The 17639-nt window shown below is 40.9% G+C and overlaps 1 protein-coding gene across 1 annotated transcript in view; it reads left to right on the plus strand.

Annotated features, from left to right (window-relative positions):
• LOC147677799 (ATP-binding cassette sub-family C member 12-like) overlaps positions 1-17639 on the plus strand; it is a 2578840-nt gene that overhangs the window by 1377058 nt on the left and 1184143 nt on the right. Inside the window, exon 15 of the mRNA XM_086945588.1 lies at positions 10160-10363. Within this exon, the coding sequence (XP_086801714.1) occupies positions 10160-10363 (204 nt within the window). The remainder of the gene's footprint in view (positions 1-10159; positions 10364-17639) is intronic.

The following is a 17639-nucleotide window of genomic DNA, read 5'->3' on the forward strand; positions in this document are numbered from 1 at the left end:
TGAAAATTCTATGTCTAATAACTTTGGCGTTTGTGGACGGAATTGGCTGAAATTTTCAGGAAAATGGAACATTTTGTTTCTGAGCAGCCCCTGACAATTTGGGGGGGTTTCATCAAGGAGGGGCCGAGAAAAAAGGGGGGTCCCAAAACACGTTTTTCCCATGTTAATTTCCATAGGGCGGTTGGCCTCACTTTTAGCTCGAACGGCTGAATGGATTTGCACGAAACTTGGCAAAATTGTAGGGACTGTTAGCCCAATGTGCCTTTGCTAGGTCTCAATATATGTGCTCCAGTGGATTTTGAGTAATTTAGGTTCAAAAAAAGATACATATCTGGGCGGAGCCTAACCACACATCTGATCTGATTGGCTGTCAGCACTTCATCCAAGAAGTGTTGGCAGCCATCTTGGGACCAATATACATGATAGCACCTCATTAAAAAGCATTGTAGTTAATAGAGGGTTTTAGGACTTTAGTTACATTATAAATCATTTGTTGATGGTACCATACTCGTTTTAGGAATTGTGGTGGGTTCTAAGGTGATTTTACCATGTGAAAAAACCTTCTGCTGTGATATCATGAATATTGTTTGAAAGAAAACTAATATCTCATGATTTTCCCACAGTGGTTTGGAAGGGGATCTATAAGCTAAACTGAAAGCATATTTTCTGTAAATTCACATTATCTTTCTCAGTCATGTGAAAATGAAGTCTGACATTCTCAGTAAAACATGTACATCCAACAAGGACAGAGACTGTCAGTTGATTCCTTTGTGTTCTACTGCAGCCTCCTAGAGTGTTCTAAAGAACAACTAGAGCGCTAACAGTCCTACTTATTACAAAGGTATGGCACACCTGAAGCCATCTTGATTGGAATAAAGTGGTAACTCTTAAAACATTTAATTTAAAAAGAAACAACATGAGGGGGTATATTTTGCCATAGAAAGTATGATTAGTGCTGCAGAATGAAAAATTAGGGGACATTTTGAGTGACTTCTCAAATCCTTTTCTATTTCATTAAAACATTCTGACATGCAGTCTCCCAAAATGGCCACCAGAGACAAAAGAGCCCAAATGTAGCCCAAATATCACCCAGATGTAGCCCAAGTATAGCCCAATGACAGAATGTCCCAGAGTGTTCTAAAGAACAACTAGAGCGCTAACAGTCCTACTTATTACAAAGGTATGGCACACCTGAAGCCATCTTGATTGGAATAAAGTGGTAACTCTTAAAACATTTAATTTAAAAAGAAACAACATGAGGGGGTATATTTTGCCATAGAAAGTATGATTAGTGCTGCAGAATGAAAAATTAGGGCACATTTTGAGTGACTTCTCAAATCCTTTTCTATTTCATTAAAACATTCTGACATGCAGTCTCCCAAAATGGCCTCCAGAGACCAAATGTAGCCCAAATATCACCCAGATGTAGCCCAAGTATAGCCCAATGACAGAATGTCCCAGAGTGTTCTAAAGAACAACTAGAGCGCTAACAGTCCTACTTATTACAAAGGTATAGCACACCTGGAGCCATCGTGATGGGAATAAAGTGGTAACTCTTAAAACATTTAATTTAAAAAGGAACAAAATGAGGGGGTAGATTATGCAATGGAAGGTATTATTAGTGCTGCAGAAAGAAAAATTAGGGCACATTTTGAGTGACTTTTCAAATCCTCTTCTATTTCATTAAAACATTCTGACATGCAGTCTCCCAAAATGGCCACCAGAGACAAAAGAGCCCAAATGTAGCCCAAATATTACCCAGATGTAGCCCAAGTATAGCCCAATGACAGAATGCCCCAGAGTGTTCTAAAGAACAACTAGAGCGCTAACAGTCCTACTTATTACAAAGGTATGGCACACCTGAAGCCATCTTGATTGGAATAAAGTGGTAACTCTTAAAACATTTAATTTAAAAAGGAACAAAATGAGGGGGTATATTTTGCCATATGAATTATGATTAGTGCTGCAGAAAGAAAAATTAGGGCACATTTTGAGTGACTTCTCAAACCCTCTTCAATTTCATTAAATAATTCTGACATACAGTCTCCCAAGTTGGCCACCAGAGACAAAAGAGCCTAAATGTAGCCCAAATATCACCCAGATGTACCCCAAGTATAGCCCAATGACAGAATGTCCCAGAGTGTTCTAAAGAACAACTAGAGCGCTAACAGTCTTACTTATGACAAAAGTATGGCACACCAGAAGCCATCTTGATTAGAATGAAGTGGTAAGTCTGAAAACACTCAATTTAAAAAGGAACAACATGAGGGGGTTAATTTTGCCATAGAAAGTATGATTAGTGCTTCAGAAAGAAAAATTAGGGATCATTTTGAGTGGCTTCTCAAATCCTCTTCTATTTCATTAAAAAAATTCTGACATGCAGACTGAAACATGCACTTTGAATACCAGCAGCAGACGTCCCTGGTGAGCAGTAGCTTTACTACAGTGATCTAATGTGCAACTAGAGTGCTAACATTCAGAATTTATGGCAAATGTGTCACACATCTGAATGCCTTCTTGATGGAACCAAAGTAAACAAGCATTGAAAATGCAATAGATCTCGCCCTCGTTTAAGTTAAAGCCATTCTGTTTGTAATGAGGTGGCTTTTTAGCTTTGCTTTTATTAGTGTTTTTTCAACTTTCATGTAAATAACATGCATCTGTATGCATATAAGTATATGTATGCATGCATTTATGTTTGTATTTATATAGATATACAGATGATATATGTTTATATATGTATGTATATATATATATTCACTGAAAAAACCATAGGTTATAGACCATATATAGTTAGGAATTAGCATTTAAAAAACCTTGAAAATTCACTCAAAAAACCATAGGTTATAGACCATATATAGTTAGGAATTAGCATTTACAAAACCTTGAAATTCACTGAAAAAACCATAGGTTATAGACCATATATAGTTAGGAATTCGCATTTACAAAACCCTATTTTACTCACACAAAACCATTGAAATTCCATATATAGTTAGTTGCACTAACTATATATCGCGCACCCGCAATCCACTGCTGATGATGTCACATATTACATCATTCATGACATGGTCAGTGACATCACTGATGACATCACTGATGACATCTCAAATGACATCACTGATGACATCACTGATGACAACATCCAGTGACTGTATGTTTCTGTAAAGTTAAAATATGTCTTACATATTGAAGAATGAGTGGATGTATAAGTGTCTGGATGAAGGATTTAGTAGGTGCATGACTGACTGTATGAGTGAGTAATTAAATGTGTCTCACTGAGTGCATGGGTTAGTGACTAAACTGTCTTAATTTGTGCATCATTATGTCTGTTGTTCTGTAAACTGTTGCATGTGTTGATAAGTAGCTATATGAGTAACTATATGGGTTATTGATTGGTTGCCCAAGTATTTGTATGGGAGACTGAGTGTGTGTGTGGGTGGCTGGGAGGTGTATGACTCTGTGCATAGATGTGTGAGCAGTTGATTCACTAGATGTATGGTTTCAAAAGTGCATGTGGAAACAGCTGTATGGGCGGTTGACTGTGTGCATGAGTGTATTGGTGAGTAAATGGATATCTCAGTGCTACATGTCAAAGTAAGTACATATGTAAAACACAGTACATGTGAGAGTTGACATATATAAATAACTGTGCATAAGAGCCAGTGAATGTGTGAGTGGCTGTATGGATCATTGTGAACTTGTATCAGGGATTGTATAAGAGAGTAAATATGTGTTAGTATATGTTTGAATAAGTAAAGTTTGTATAACTGTATAGTTGAGGAAATGGAGGTGTGATTGATTCTTTGCATGACTGACTAGGTGTGTGAGTAACTCCATGGATGAGTGACAGTCTGTGAGTGTCTGTTTACACTGATTGTATCTAAGGTTATATTAGAGTCTGAAGAGGTTCATCGTATTATCACATGAATGATATCATCAGTGATGTGATCAGTAATGTCAAATGAGATGTCATTAGTGATGTCATTTGAGATGTCATCAGTGATGTCATTTGAGATGTCATCAGTGATGTCATCAGTGATGTCACTGACCATGTCATGAATGATGTAATATGTGACATCATCAGCAGTGGATTGCGGGTGCGCGATATATAGTTAGTGCAACTAACTATATATGGAATTTCAATGGTTTTGTGTGAGTAAAATAAGGTTTTGTAAATGCGAATTCCTAACTATATATGGTCTATAACCTATGGTTTTTTCAGTGAATATATATATATATGTATATATATGAAAAGAAGGATCCCAACTGCTTCTGGTAGCGGTTAAAGTAGGCGCAGACCTCCACTCCAAAGGCTAGATATAAGATGTTAAATCATGTATCATGTATATATATATATATATATATATATATATATATATATATATATATAGATAGATAGATAGATAGATAGATAGATAGATAGATAGATAGATAGATAGATAGAAATAGTTACCGATATATAGATATAAATATACATACATACTACTGGCGTTTGCCAGTAGGTAGTTATAGTTAGGACCTAGTTTTTATTGGAAAAGCATTTTTTGACTTGCATATATATTTTTAACACTTAATACTTACATTTAATACACATCGTACCTTATTTTTTTCTATGGCTATGCCTTTGCTATTCATGGTTTAACAACTAAATTTGTTCTAAAGCTATTTGTGGTAAAGGCATACGCGTGGTAAAAACTTTCATTGTATAGATATGCATTGTAAAGAGTTTTCATTGTAATGCCTCTGTTGTAAAGGCATTTCATTGTTTAGCCTTCATTGTAAAGGCTGTTTCCCCTATTGAACACTGCAAAATAACACCACTGTCTATCACCCAAAGCAATGGAATAGCAGAACCATTCATGGATATGCAGAAGAGAACTATAAAGTGAGCAACTGGAGAAGGCATAACAATTGTGAAAATGCTGTTTCATGTCCTGCACACATGTCGAACCACCCTACCTTCAATAACAGGTGAGATGACATACTGGTATTCAGGAATTTGAAAAAAAGCATGACACAGCATTCCACAGAGTATGTTAGCTACTCATAGAAGCAGGCCACACACTCAGTGGTGGGAAATGTAACTTCCACTAGGCCAAACTGAAGTTCGTTGGCCACACATTCTGTGGGGCAGGAATGATACCAGACCCAGAGAAAGTCACAGCACTCAGAGACACCAAACTAGCACAAGACGCAAGCATTCTAAAATCATTCTTTGACATGGTGAGCTACTGAGCCAGACAAATCAGAGACAATGTGGCCATCAGCATATTCCCCCCCTACATGATGAAACAGAACTTGGACTGCACATGGTCGCCCAAATGCGAAAAAAGCTTGTAATGCATCAAGAATGCAATCAAAGAGGCAACTGCAATGGACTATTTTCACCCAAATCTGAACACTGAAGTGACAGTGCATGCCAACCCAGTTGGCTGGCACACGCCACAGACGTCATTGAAGCCCCATGGCAGGTGATGCCAAATGCCAGCAGAATCTCTCAGAAGCTGAAAAAGCCTACTTGCAACCATAAAAGTTGAGCCTAGCAGTGATGTGGGCTTGTGATCACTTTCACATAATTATATATGAAAAGAAGAAGCTCGCCATCTTAACCAATCACCAGGCCAGCAATTAATTGTGGTACCCCTGGCTGAAAAGGCCCCTGAGGATCAAAAGATGGGGATTTAACCCTTACACCTGGACTATGTAATTGTCAACAGGCCAGGGAAAGAGCACACACCAGCCAACTACTTGTACCCACAATTCATAGTCAGCACTAGCAAATACACAGCACTATCAATTCACAAGGTGCTCATGGGAACAGAAGAGGACATGGACCTCATATTCATCAAGCAAAGCATTAAATCAAAACAGTGCAGCTGCGTGTGGTGGGGCGATAGTTCAACATTTAGCTGAGCTTGAAAACAATTAGCGCACCTGAAAACAAAAAATATTTAGCTTAATTACCTAAGCCCATGGACAAATGTGCAAGTAGAAAGAATTTAAGAAGCATTGGCAAATGCATTAGTTTCCAGCTATGCGATTAATAATAAGCAGTCGAAAACCTGAAAATAAAGATATCCGCTTTGATATCCGAGTTGACTACTGGTGCTCGGTTCAGTACCCGAGCAACATAAAAACTGTAGAGAAAATTTTAAGCAGTAATTTTTATATTCAATAAAACAAAATACACCAGTAGATGGCAGTTTTGTCCAGTTCTTCCATAATGAGGAGATATCTTCACACGGCTCGTGACGGCACACTAATATAACTGCCCAAAGCAAAGTCATAAAATCAAGTTCAAGAACTTAAGTCCACATAGAATGTAGAGTAATTTCAAATGAATTCTCCTAGGTAGAATCATGATCAGAGGTGTAACACAGCTGGTTCAATGTGTGTAGCCAGAGAAAGTAAATAATAAACACAGTTCCACACAAGAGGTGATGGACACAGTAATTCGGCCCCGGGAACTGACAATGGGCCCCCTTTCAAAATATATTAAATCCTCAAGATTTCACAAGCACAGTGTAAGCACTGTGCAGGCGAACCATAACAAGAAAGTTACAGCACTAAAACTAATGGCATGAAAACCTCGAGCGCATGATGTGTAAAGCGCACTTCAACACAGACATTCAATATAAATAAATGAAATGTGTGAACAGTGTTCAAACTGCATGGAAACTGAGCAAGCAGAAGGATCAAAATAATTTAGAGTGGAAGCGATGGAATGAAAACTTTGACCGCACGATGTGTACGGCATGCTGATAAGGGGGAATCATTGAGAAAACATGAGCCACGCCAGCAGAAAATGTAATATTACTGCCTGGAAACAACAAGCCAATGAGGGTCTCAAAGTGGAGAGTGCTGATGCATTAGAGATGTGCTTAGGGATAAAGTAAATGGCCATGCAATGTGTAATTAGGTGGAAAGGTCATGAAGAAATGGTATCAATCGACTATGTTGCATATACTTGGGAAAGAGAGTTGGAGAGAACCAAAACAGTGGGTAGAGAACAGGTAAAAAAAAGTCCTCTTTGCACTATATACAGGTGTAAATGAGTCCAAATATGATCATGTAAAAGGGAAAGGAATGTGGGTATTTTATATACATGGAATACACATTGTCTAAACAGAATATAACATAATTACATTACATTAGGTGGTGCAATGAGGCCCCTGGTAAAGTTCCAGATAAGGAGATTGGTATATGGCTACTTGCCTCCAGTCTTTAACTGTATTTAGACCATGTGTGATGGAGTCCACTCCATAAATCCAATATGGTTCTCTAAGCAGTATAGCATTTGCAATGTCTCCTCCTCATGGGTCCATAGACACGTTTTATAACTTGCCGTTTATGGTCCTCTGTTGGGTGATTCCCTTGCTGGAAATGTTCCACCAATGGAGCTCCAATAATGTGGTGAATGGATTTCCACAGTATGTATCTTCTAAGGGATAGAAGAAGTAAAGAACACATTGGGATAACTCCTCAAAGCATATTGCAAGATGGTAACCAACAATTTAGTGAACTTCAAGAAACATTGTCCTATACGGAAGAGTTCATCAACTATATTCATAAAGGTCCACCTTTAGGAAAGACTCCCAACAGGGTTGTGGATGCCTGACAGATAGAGATAGACAGACTTGAAAGACTCAAGAAAAAAACTCTACTGCTTTCAATAATGCCAGGGAAGCGTTAGATGCCCTAGAAAAATCAATAGGTAAATTTAGTTTCATCAGTCAACATTGTAAACTGGAAAGGTTATCAAAGTACAATGAAAACCAAATACGATAAACAACAGGCTGACCCTTACACAAAAAACAATAAATATATACAGGACAAGTCAGGATGATACTTCAACAGAGGTAGAGATGATTACACATGCCACACCATGTTTTCAGATACTTCTGCCTCAGAAGGCGCTGACATAGACACCACATCTTGTCCAAACACTGCAACAAATCAACCAGGCCCCAGAAACAACTAAAAAAACTATTTTTTAGGCAGGGACCAAGGAGAGAGGGGTCACCCCTGGAGGGGACGTGGCAGAGGGAGAGGCAAGGGTACATACTATCGGGAGTCATAGGGGGAACGGCAGACGAGATGACGGCATTACTATTGGTAAATACCGACATCTCAATATCCCTAAGACACTCTCCACTGCTACATCCACACCCATTCTGTCCACCATTGTACCTCTATTTGATTTACTCTTACCCCAGACATGAAGTCCATCTTCAGTAGGGGTTTATCGTTTGTGTCCACTGCCAGACCTAACTTTTTGTTCCAAATTAGAGATGCATGGTCTCTTCAGAAAGATCAGACTAAATCATTTATTTGCAGGGAGCTCACTCCCCCCCCCCCTCAAAATCGATCCCACTGGTCTGAGACCCCCATATATTTATGCCACCTTCATGTAAAATTCCTAGAGAGAGCCTTAATTTGAAGCATAGTTTTTGAGGATCATGAGTTCCTGGTTTTCAGTTATGGTTATATTGTACTTAAAATCGTGTTTCTCTATGCCCAGGACATATATGCCCTTCATTATAATTTTTCATAAAGTAAGGATCTTGCTAGGCATTTTGCATGAAGTCCCTGCATTTCTAATTTGGCCTAAGTAAAGTAAGGTCTGGGAGTGAGCACAAACTATCAAACCCTTTTTTTTACACATACATCATATCAAGTCATCATCATTATTTCTGAGCAGTACTGTAATTTGTATCTAATTGTGGAGTATGAGATGTAAATTTGATTGTGACTTTTTGCTTATGTACATTTTCACCAGTTGAAAAGTCACTTTTTAAGTCACATGCCTGCTGTAAGGAAATCGGCTGATTTCACATTACCCCTTCACGTCCTGCTCACTCACCTTTCTGTATAATAATCTGTGCGTTGAATTTATTTGTTAATAAATATTTCTATTTTTCCATTTGATACACTCATAAATCCCAGTTTTGATTGTAAAATTGTGATATTGTAACTATTTACCTTGTATGAGACCACTGTTTTTCTTAACTTATGTATTTCTCTGGCACACATACAAAGTTACGGGGCTTATTACCTGTGCCGCCAGAGTGTCACTTTTTTGATGCTGCAGTTGCGGAGGCCACTCAATCATACCTATGAGGTGACATAAAGCCACCTAGCATTTTATTTAATGTGTTATAGATGTGTAGTAAGTCAAGGCAGCACAAAGCACTATGTTGCCTTACTCTGCATCAAGGAGGCATTCCATGAGCATTGTCGAGGGTGTCCCCATGCAACACCCATGGATTTGGATGCTGCCTCAATTTTACAAAATCACATAAATCTAGGGCAGCACCAAAACCTTGTGCCTCCCCAGAGAAAGCGTAACAAGGAAAAAGGGTTTTATTTCTCTTTCCATGTATGATGTATTCTGTATTCTGTAGCACACATAGACTGAGGTAAACGCCTCCATGGATTGTTTTTGTGCAGGAATGTTCCCCTTACTGCACAAAAAGAGTTAACATATGCATTTGAAAAGACAAAGGACGGAGTCAAAGGAGGCGGGTTAGCTAAATATTATTTGCGAGATAGGCAGAGGATGAGCAAGTTGGCACCACATCAATGAGAAAAAGAAAATCGTAAACGAAGGAATGATTGGATTAATTTATGTGCTTTTGCTTAATGTAGGCCACTTTCTAGTCTATTTTTGCTGACTATTCCACTTCAGAAAAGGACTGTCCACTATGGGTGAGCTCCAATCGAAATAGAAAAGTTCAAACTGCCGGAACCACATCAACTCAACCACTTTCAGACTCACTGAGCCATGCAGATATTTACTGCTTGAGTTCTGTGCCAAAGCAAGCCTGTGACCTTGGGCTGGGCATACCCATCAAAATTAGGACTAGAGATCAGTCTGGACAATTCGGTATAGAGTTGAGCAAAATTAGATTTGTTTATTGGATGATCACTTTTTGTAGTGACAGAGACAAGCAAAAAATGATATATTGGAATGACACCCAGAAAACTTACTATTGCCTTATATCAATTCATCCATTTCACCCATCACATTGTGTGCTGTTTGTGTAAATCTGCATTAATAGACTCCAGGGATCCAAGGCTCCCAGTCAGTGCTGGATTTCTCCCAGAATGCAACAGATTGACTGACTAAAATTACCCCTGTGATTTTTCCCCTGTACAGATAGGTGAGCGAGGCATTAATCTCTCTGGTGGACAGAAGCAAAGGATCAGCATGGCGCGAGCGGTATATGCCGACAAGGATATCTACCTGTTGGACGATCCCCTCTCCGCTGTCGACGCCCATGTTGGAAAGCACATTTTTGAAGAATGCATTAAAAAAAAGCTGAAAGGGAAAACAGTTGTCCTAGTTACTCATCAACTTCAGGTGACACCTGCTAAACGGGTTTTACGGAAAATAGTTAAATTTTCAGCTTGTGGTATATCTGTGAATGAGTAATCAATTACGTGATTGCAATAATGACATAATTCTAATGTTATCTTAATACCTAAATGAATGTCATGAAATGCTATTTGTTGTATGGATTGTGTTTCTTATAATTTTTCTATTGTTGGCCATGTACTTCGAAAAAGGTAGTTTTTGTTTTTAGCTATGTTGTCTTTTCTGTTTGTTTTGCTTTTCTTACCCCCAAAGTATTTCAAATGATAGAAAATTACCACAACTAAGTTATATAGACACGAGAAGAGTATCTGTCTCGAACCAAGCGGTTCAGTTCTAGATAATCTCTCTGGATGTCCAGACAGAGCAAAAGAAATTGAAAGAAAACACAGGACACACTGAGGACTTTGTTTGGAAGAAAGCACTGTAAGGTTCAAGAGCCAAAAGTCTGTACGTTTGTTAATGCAGTGAAATATCACGGAATCCTGGAAAATATTCTTCTTTTGACTGCATTTAAACAATGGCTTATTATAGATACCTTTGGTCAGTTCATATCTCCCTCTTTTCACTAGGAGGTAGGTATAGCATATATGAAGGTCTACTATGTTTGTGAGTGTCGTACCAGTGAATAGAAACACCTTCAAAGCCAGTAAGTCTCAGTTTTAATTTCAATTTCAATTTCAAAAAACTTTATTCGACAAATTGATCATAAAAGTATCACAAGCATACATTTTTCATAATACAAAATCACTTTTAAAAAAAAAGTTTATATAAATATTTAAAACAGTTTAAAAAAGTAATTAAACACCAGAAGATTATGTCGAATGTTCTTACAAAAAGGGATGGGCGATATAGCCGCTATTTATCTAATTGTCACATAGGCTAGGTTAATTTCACAAGGGGAAGGCCCCACAACATGATAATACTCATCAGCCCTTGCTACTAACAATCTTCTTTCAATCGAATTATCCATGCCCATTTCAAACATTTTGCCATAGCAATAGCGATCGGGAGGCTAGGATCAGTGCATAGTATTCTCAATGCCTCATCATGTTTCAGTAAGCCAATTTGACGACATATTGGTTTTATCCATTTGTCACGTGCTGCTGCATATAAAGGACAAAAGAACAAGAAGTGACTTATCGTCCCTTTCTTGTCTTTACAGTTAGGGCATTTATCTTCTGTATTCCCTGTCCACCTTGCGGTGAATGACCTTATGGGAAGGGTTCCTGCCCTGAGTTGAAAGTAGAGCTTACGATCTAATGGTTTTTCAATTGCATCCCAATATGGTTCCAATGCTGGGTAGGCCTTGAATTCAAGAAAGCGCTCTGTGAGATGAGTTGACAAACTCATGGCACATTTCTCTGTTATAATAATTTCCCAATATCTCCTCTTTATTTCTGCCTTAGAAGGGAAGACAGCGTTTGTTGGGTCATCCCACAGGTCAATAAAACCCATTCTCCCTAGAAGGGATCTAATTGCTTTCAATCAGCTGATTTTGTGGAAGCGGTCCTTCTCTATAATTTCCTTGAGACCCCTAGCGTAGTGAAACAATTCCTCAGTTGTCCATATTCTGCGCCAGTATAAAACTGGACGCAGCATGGCTAAGTCTTGCACTGATCTTTTTCCAAGATCCCAAAACAGAGGAACTAATGGGGTACTTTGGGGAACATGGGTAGCTTTCCTCAGAAATTCATTTTCTAATAATGCCAACTGATTAATATTTAAGAACCCCCACAGCTCAGCGCCATGTAGGACAGAGCCCAAAACTTTCATCCCATAAATTTCCAGCAATGATCTCATAGGTTTAATAAAGGAAGACTTATATATTTTAAGAAGAATGCCCTCTTGTTGCTTGTGCCTTAATACGGTCATGTCTAACTGGGCACTCCAAGACATGTCATTCTGTAGATTGACCCCTAAGTAAGTAAAGGATTCAACCTGTTCTAGCGGGCAATTATTCATAAATACACTTCCCTTAAACCGTTTTATTGACTTAGGGCGTTTAGGTTCGGTGAGGACCATAAATTTAGTTTTAGCTGTGTTTATTTCCAACCCATGCAAGCGGCAAAAATCCGTAAAGCGCTGGAGCGCCCTTTGGAGTCCACCTGGAGTCTTCGAAATTATCAGAGTGTCGTCAGCGAACATGAGGATCGGGACGCTCTCTCCAGCCATCATCGAGGCATTAGTCGGAATCAGGGAAAGGTATTCTGCCGCCCCGTTCACGAAGAGCGAGAACAGGGTTGGCGCCATGACGCACCCCTGCCTCACACTCTCCACCGGGAAGGCATCTGTAACCTCACCCTGTCTGCCCCATTTGACCCTAGCATAAGTGTCCTCGTGTAAGCGGACAATCAACGTCAGCAATACGAGGGGCATGCCTAGCTCCTCCAGTACTTGCCAAAGTTTCCCTCATGGGACAAGGTCGAATGCCGCCCTTGGGTCAACAAATACCGCATATAATACCCCTTTTTCTAGGACAACTACTTGCCAATATATGACAATAAATCGAAAAACCTGTCTATAGTTCTAGTCCATGGGCGGAACCCGGCTTGCAATGGACTCAGGATCTCCCCCTCATCCATCCAGTCCTGGATCTTTCCCAGGACCAGTCGGCCCATTATTTTCTGTACGGAATCGATCAGGCTAATAGGCCTGTAATTGCCCGCTAGGGACTTGTCCCCTTTTTTATAAACAGGCACAATTTCTGCACCTTTCCATGAATTGGGAAAAGCCATCCCCTGGGCAAAAGCATTAGATAAATAGCCGATGTATAATCTCCATCTATCTTTATCACTAAGGAATAAGTCTGCAGGTATGCAGTCCATCCCTGGAGCTCGCCCCTTGGTTACTGAATTCAGGGATCTATCCACATCCCTTAATCTAAAAACAACACCTTCATAAAATGTAAAACTAGGAGCCGCAATGCTTAAATGGCCTTCTATGCTAGCATACTGGGGCTTGAAGTATTCAATCCAGGAGTTTTGGGGAACATTATTTTGCGGGCTGTCCGCACACCCACCTCCTTCCCATTTATAGGTATCCCAAAAGAGCGTTTGGTTTTTAGACTGGCATGCTCCCTTGAGATCCTGCCACATCTGGTCATCCCATTCTCTTTTTGCCCTACCAATCATTTTCCGATAGTTGCACCGGGCGGCCCTTATTGTCACTGAATTCCTTGTTTTTAGTGCTAAACTCAGCTCAACCTGAGCTTCCCTACATGATCTATTATACCACCTTTCTACTTTTTTCCTTGCTTTTACCCCGGCATTACTTGGTTTACAAAAGTGGGCTTTAAGATTTTCAAACAATTCAATATGAACTTCCTCAAATGGGCTATACTTGGTACCATCATTTCCATCTGCTCCAATTTTACCAAGTACCATATCTAGGCTTCTTTTAATGGAATGAAGTGTTTCTGGTTGATTAATCACTTTACACCACTTAAGATGGTGCTCATCATTTGCTAAAAAGGTTTCAGGGGCTGATAGCTCTTCAGGCTTATTCACCATTCCCTCCTGGCCTAACCTAAAAATTGCTGTAAGAGGGTTATGATCACTCTCGGCACAGGACCTCACCTCCATATCCACCAAAGTGTGCCAGTGCTTCAAATGGACAAGTATGTAGTCAATTTTACCTGATCTTGTGCCATTATCATAGGTGTTTTCCCCCTTCCTATCGGACAAAGTCCGACCATTTGCAGCCCTTAATTGGTTACCAAGACAAAACCCATTCAGCTGTAGTGCCGCCTCAGTCCATTTAACTGTTGACCTAACCTCTAGTTGGGGAACACCCCATCTAGAGTCTTCCTCTTCCGACAGGTTTACATCCTCCTGCCCTAGGGGTTCAAAGGTTGTATTGAAGTCACCCACAATTAGTGGCAATACCCCATCTGGTAGGGATTCAGTCAGTAGTTCTAATGCCGTTATCACCTCTAACTTTTAACCACCTGGTACACCTCTAGCATACACATTAAAGATATCAATTTGTGGACCCCCCGGAAAGCTAAACCTAACTGCCATAATGTCTCGATGCCTGACTGGTAATAATTGAATATTACAACTTAGATGTTGTTTAATCCAGATCACCATTCCTCCCATTGGGCGTCCCCTTTGCCCTCTCACCAAAGGAACATAGAAGTTCAAGTAACCTGAATTAAATACCGGTTCAACAGACTAGGTCTCTTGGAAAAGACAGATGTCAAATTTGTCAATGAAACTTAGCCAGCATGGTGACGTTAATTTGGTTCCCATACCAGCCGAGTTCCATGACACCAATGAAGTCAAGCAAGCTATAGGTCGTGGTCCCCCATTTATTACTTTCCTTGCCAACGTGGGGCTGGAATGTGGCATCATTATAGGGGCAGTTACAGAGGGAGGGCTTTTCCTAGATACAGGAAACCAAGGGAGATGATTTACACCTTTTTGGAGGGTAATACCCGTTCTAATATTTTCCCTAGGACACATCCCACCCACAGTTAATCCTGCAATTTCATTCTTTAGTTCCTCACTCCCAGCTACATTTACAATACATGAACTTTTAATGATCATACTATCATCCCCTTCCTTTATTTGCTGTCAGTCGCACTCCTCCAGTCCCGACAAGGCTGAGAACCTATTATGTAGTCTTAGGCTCCGTGCAACGGGGTAACTAAATTGCTCATTCCATAGGAGGATTTCTCTGCGTGGATCCTGTGCTGGGGAGTAAAAATAGGTTAGTGGGAGGGATTGGATCAGGGATCTAGGATCTATATGTTGCCAATTGCAGATATGTTCTACACATCTCCTGTCCCTAAAATTAATATTAACACAATCCCCTCCAACTGTCTTTACACTCCTGCCGACCCAATTTACCCTTCTAACGGATAAAATCTCTGCCCAAACATGGGTTGGCAAAAGCTGATTAGCATTAAGCCAGAATGTGACTTATTTTTTAATTCCATGTGTGTCTCCCTCTTACCCTGATCTAATGATGGAACCCCTGCCAATATGACCACATAGGGGACAGATTCAGGGGGGAGTTTTACAGTAGATGCATTAGGTGCCACATAAGCTGAGGAGTTACTAGATGATAGGGGGGCGTGACTTGCTGTTTTACTAATTGCCACGATTTTAGCCCTAACTAGCTGAGCAGGTTGGCTAACCCCTCCAGCATTAGACAATGGAGCAGTAGCTCTAAGAGCCTCCGGCTTATTTACCACTATACTACTACTACCATTTGACAAACAATTCAAGGTTACATCCACATCAGCTTGACCTTGCAGGATAGTCTATTTACAGTTTGTCCTACTACCCCGGTTTCCCATCATCTTCTGGGCTGATGCCAGCGAGAGTTCTAGACATACCAATCTAGTCTCAATACAGTCCAGCCTCTCATGTATCGGGTGAATTGACTTCTCCAGGACAGTTTCCAGTTTTTTCCAAAACAAGGCACCCTTTGGTAATTTTAAGATTGTCTCTTTGCTAACTGTTCTCAGTGGTTTAGGGCAGTCAGTACTATTGGATAAGACAGTCTCTTTCGGCACTCGTTCTTTTCCTTTCCTCCCTTTTGTGCCCGTAGCTTGTTCTCGTAATTGCACCCCTGGCCATTTACTTTCCGCCGTGACTCCCTTTGGTTGTTGACCCGGCCCCTTTTTTGCAATACTTGCTGACCTGGTCTTAATATTAGGAGATGTTGGTTTTTTGGGGGGAATGCTTTGCTTAGACTTCCTTAGAGGAGCTATAAGTTGTTGTTCTGGGAATAGTGCATGCCCGTTTGTGTAAGAAATAGAGCTGCTGGCTTCATCCTCCGAGGAGGATAAAATATCATCAGGGATAGACTCATTAGGAACAGGGGGCCTAGTACCAGCGAAGCTTCCCATAGATGACCGCTTGTCGAAAAGAGGTTCCAAGGATAACCTCTTTTCAGTCAGTTCAATATCTTTAGCCAAAGCTGACAACACCCGTATAAGAAAATTGTCCAGGGTGCCCATCAAAGACCCACTAGGATTTTTACCACAATTGTCCCCTGAAGTAGTTAGTGTTGCCATAGTAGTCACTTTATCCTTATCTTCAGCTACTTTTTAGAAAGCAGATTTTTACAACACAAATTGTGGCTGCACAGGGACACTGACCTTTGTCTCTGGAGTAGACGTTAGAGGGGTTGCCCGTCCCGTCCTTGGCTGGTCTTGAACAGGCTTAAACGGACCCGCCCTTGGCCCAGCCTTCGCCCGGCTCGTCCCGCGCGCGTCCCGCGGGGCGGGACTGGCAGACCGATTAAGTATACCTGGGCAGGGCGTGGCGGGAGGGCGTCTAACTGCCCCGCTGGATTGTGGGTGGTGTAGTCCTCCACCGGATCCTGGCCCCCACAGCTGCTGGTAACAGGCTCTGCTGCGTGCTTTTCCCCCATAGCGGGGAACGCAAGAAGTAAATTCGAAGTTCAAGGATGAGGAGCGTGGTTCTCCTCACTCGTAGCCCCCACTGCTGCTGCTGCCAAGGATGAGGAGCGTGGTTCACCTCACTCATAGCCCCCACTGCTGCTGCTAATCTCCAAGGAAAATGTGACCGCGATACAAGAACGCAGGTAATTTTTAAATCAGCACACCTGGGCAGGGCGTGGCAGGAGGGCGTATCACTGCCCCGCTGGATTGTGGGTGGCGTAGTCCTCCACCGGATCGTGGCCCCCACAGCTGCTGGTGCCAGGCTCTGCTGCGAGTGTTTCCCGCATAGTGGGAAACGCGAGAAGTCAAATCGAAGTCCAAGGATGAGGAGCGTGGTTCTCCTCACTCGTAGCCCCCACTGCTGCTGCTGCTGCCAAGAATGAAGAGCGTGGTTCACCTCACTCGTAGCCCCCACTGCTGCTGCTGCTAATCTCCAAGGAAAATGTGACCTCAGTTTTAAAAGGTATTGCCTTTGTCAATGCTTGTTTGGATTCCTGTGATCTAAAAAAACTCTGGTGTGTAACAAGTACATGCATTCCAAGATATCCACAGATGTAACACACACATGCGCATGTGTCATTGTTTTATAATATGGAAAAAAAAACTTTAAGATGGCAGGCGATGGATACACATGCAATGTGAAACACTGACAGAACTTTTTAGCCATTTTGGAATAGTTTCAAATGTTTTGTTCGCCATTCTATGGTTCCCTGTCAAACCCCTGTCCAGAGGGCCACAGGGCAGCGAGAGCTCTTAGGCTCATCCTTTAGTAGGTAAGATTGTTACTTTTGATGTCCAGGTCTAGCACTAGGCATAGTCTCATTTCCCTCCAGCAAACATTACAGA

Source organism: Lissotriton vulgaris, chromosome 12, assembly GCF_964263255.1.
Source record: "Lissotriton vulgaris chromosome 12, aLisVul1.2, whole genome shotgun sequence".
Classification (NCBI taxonomy): Eukaryota; Metazoa; Chordata; class Amphibia; order Caudata; family Salamandridae; genus Lissotriton; species Lissotriton vulgaris.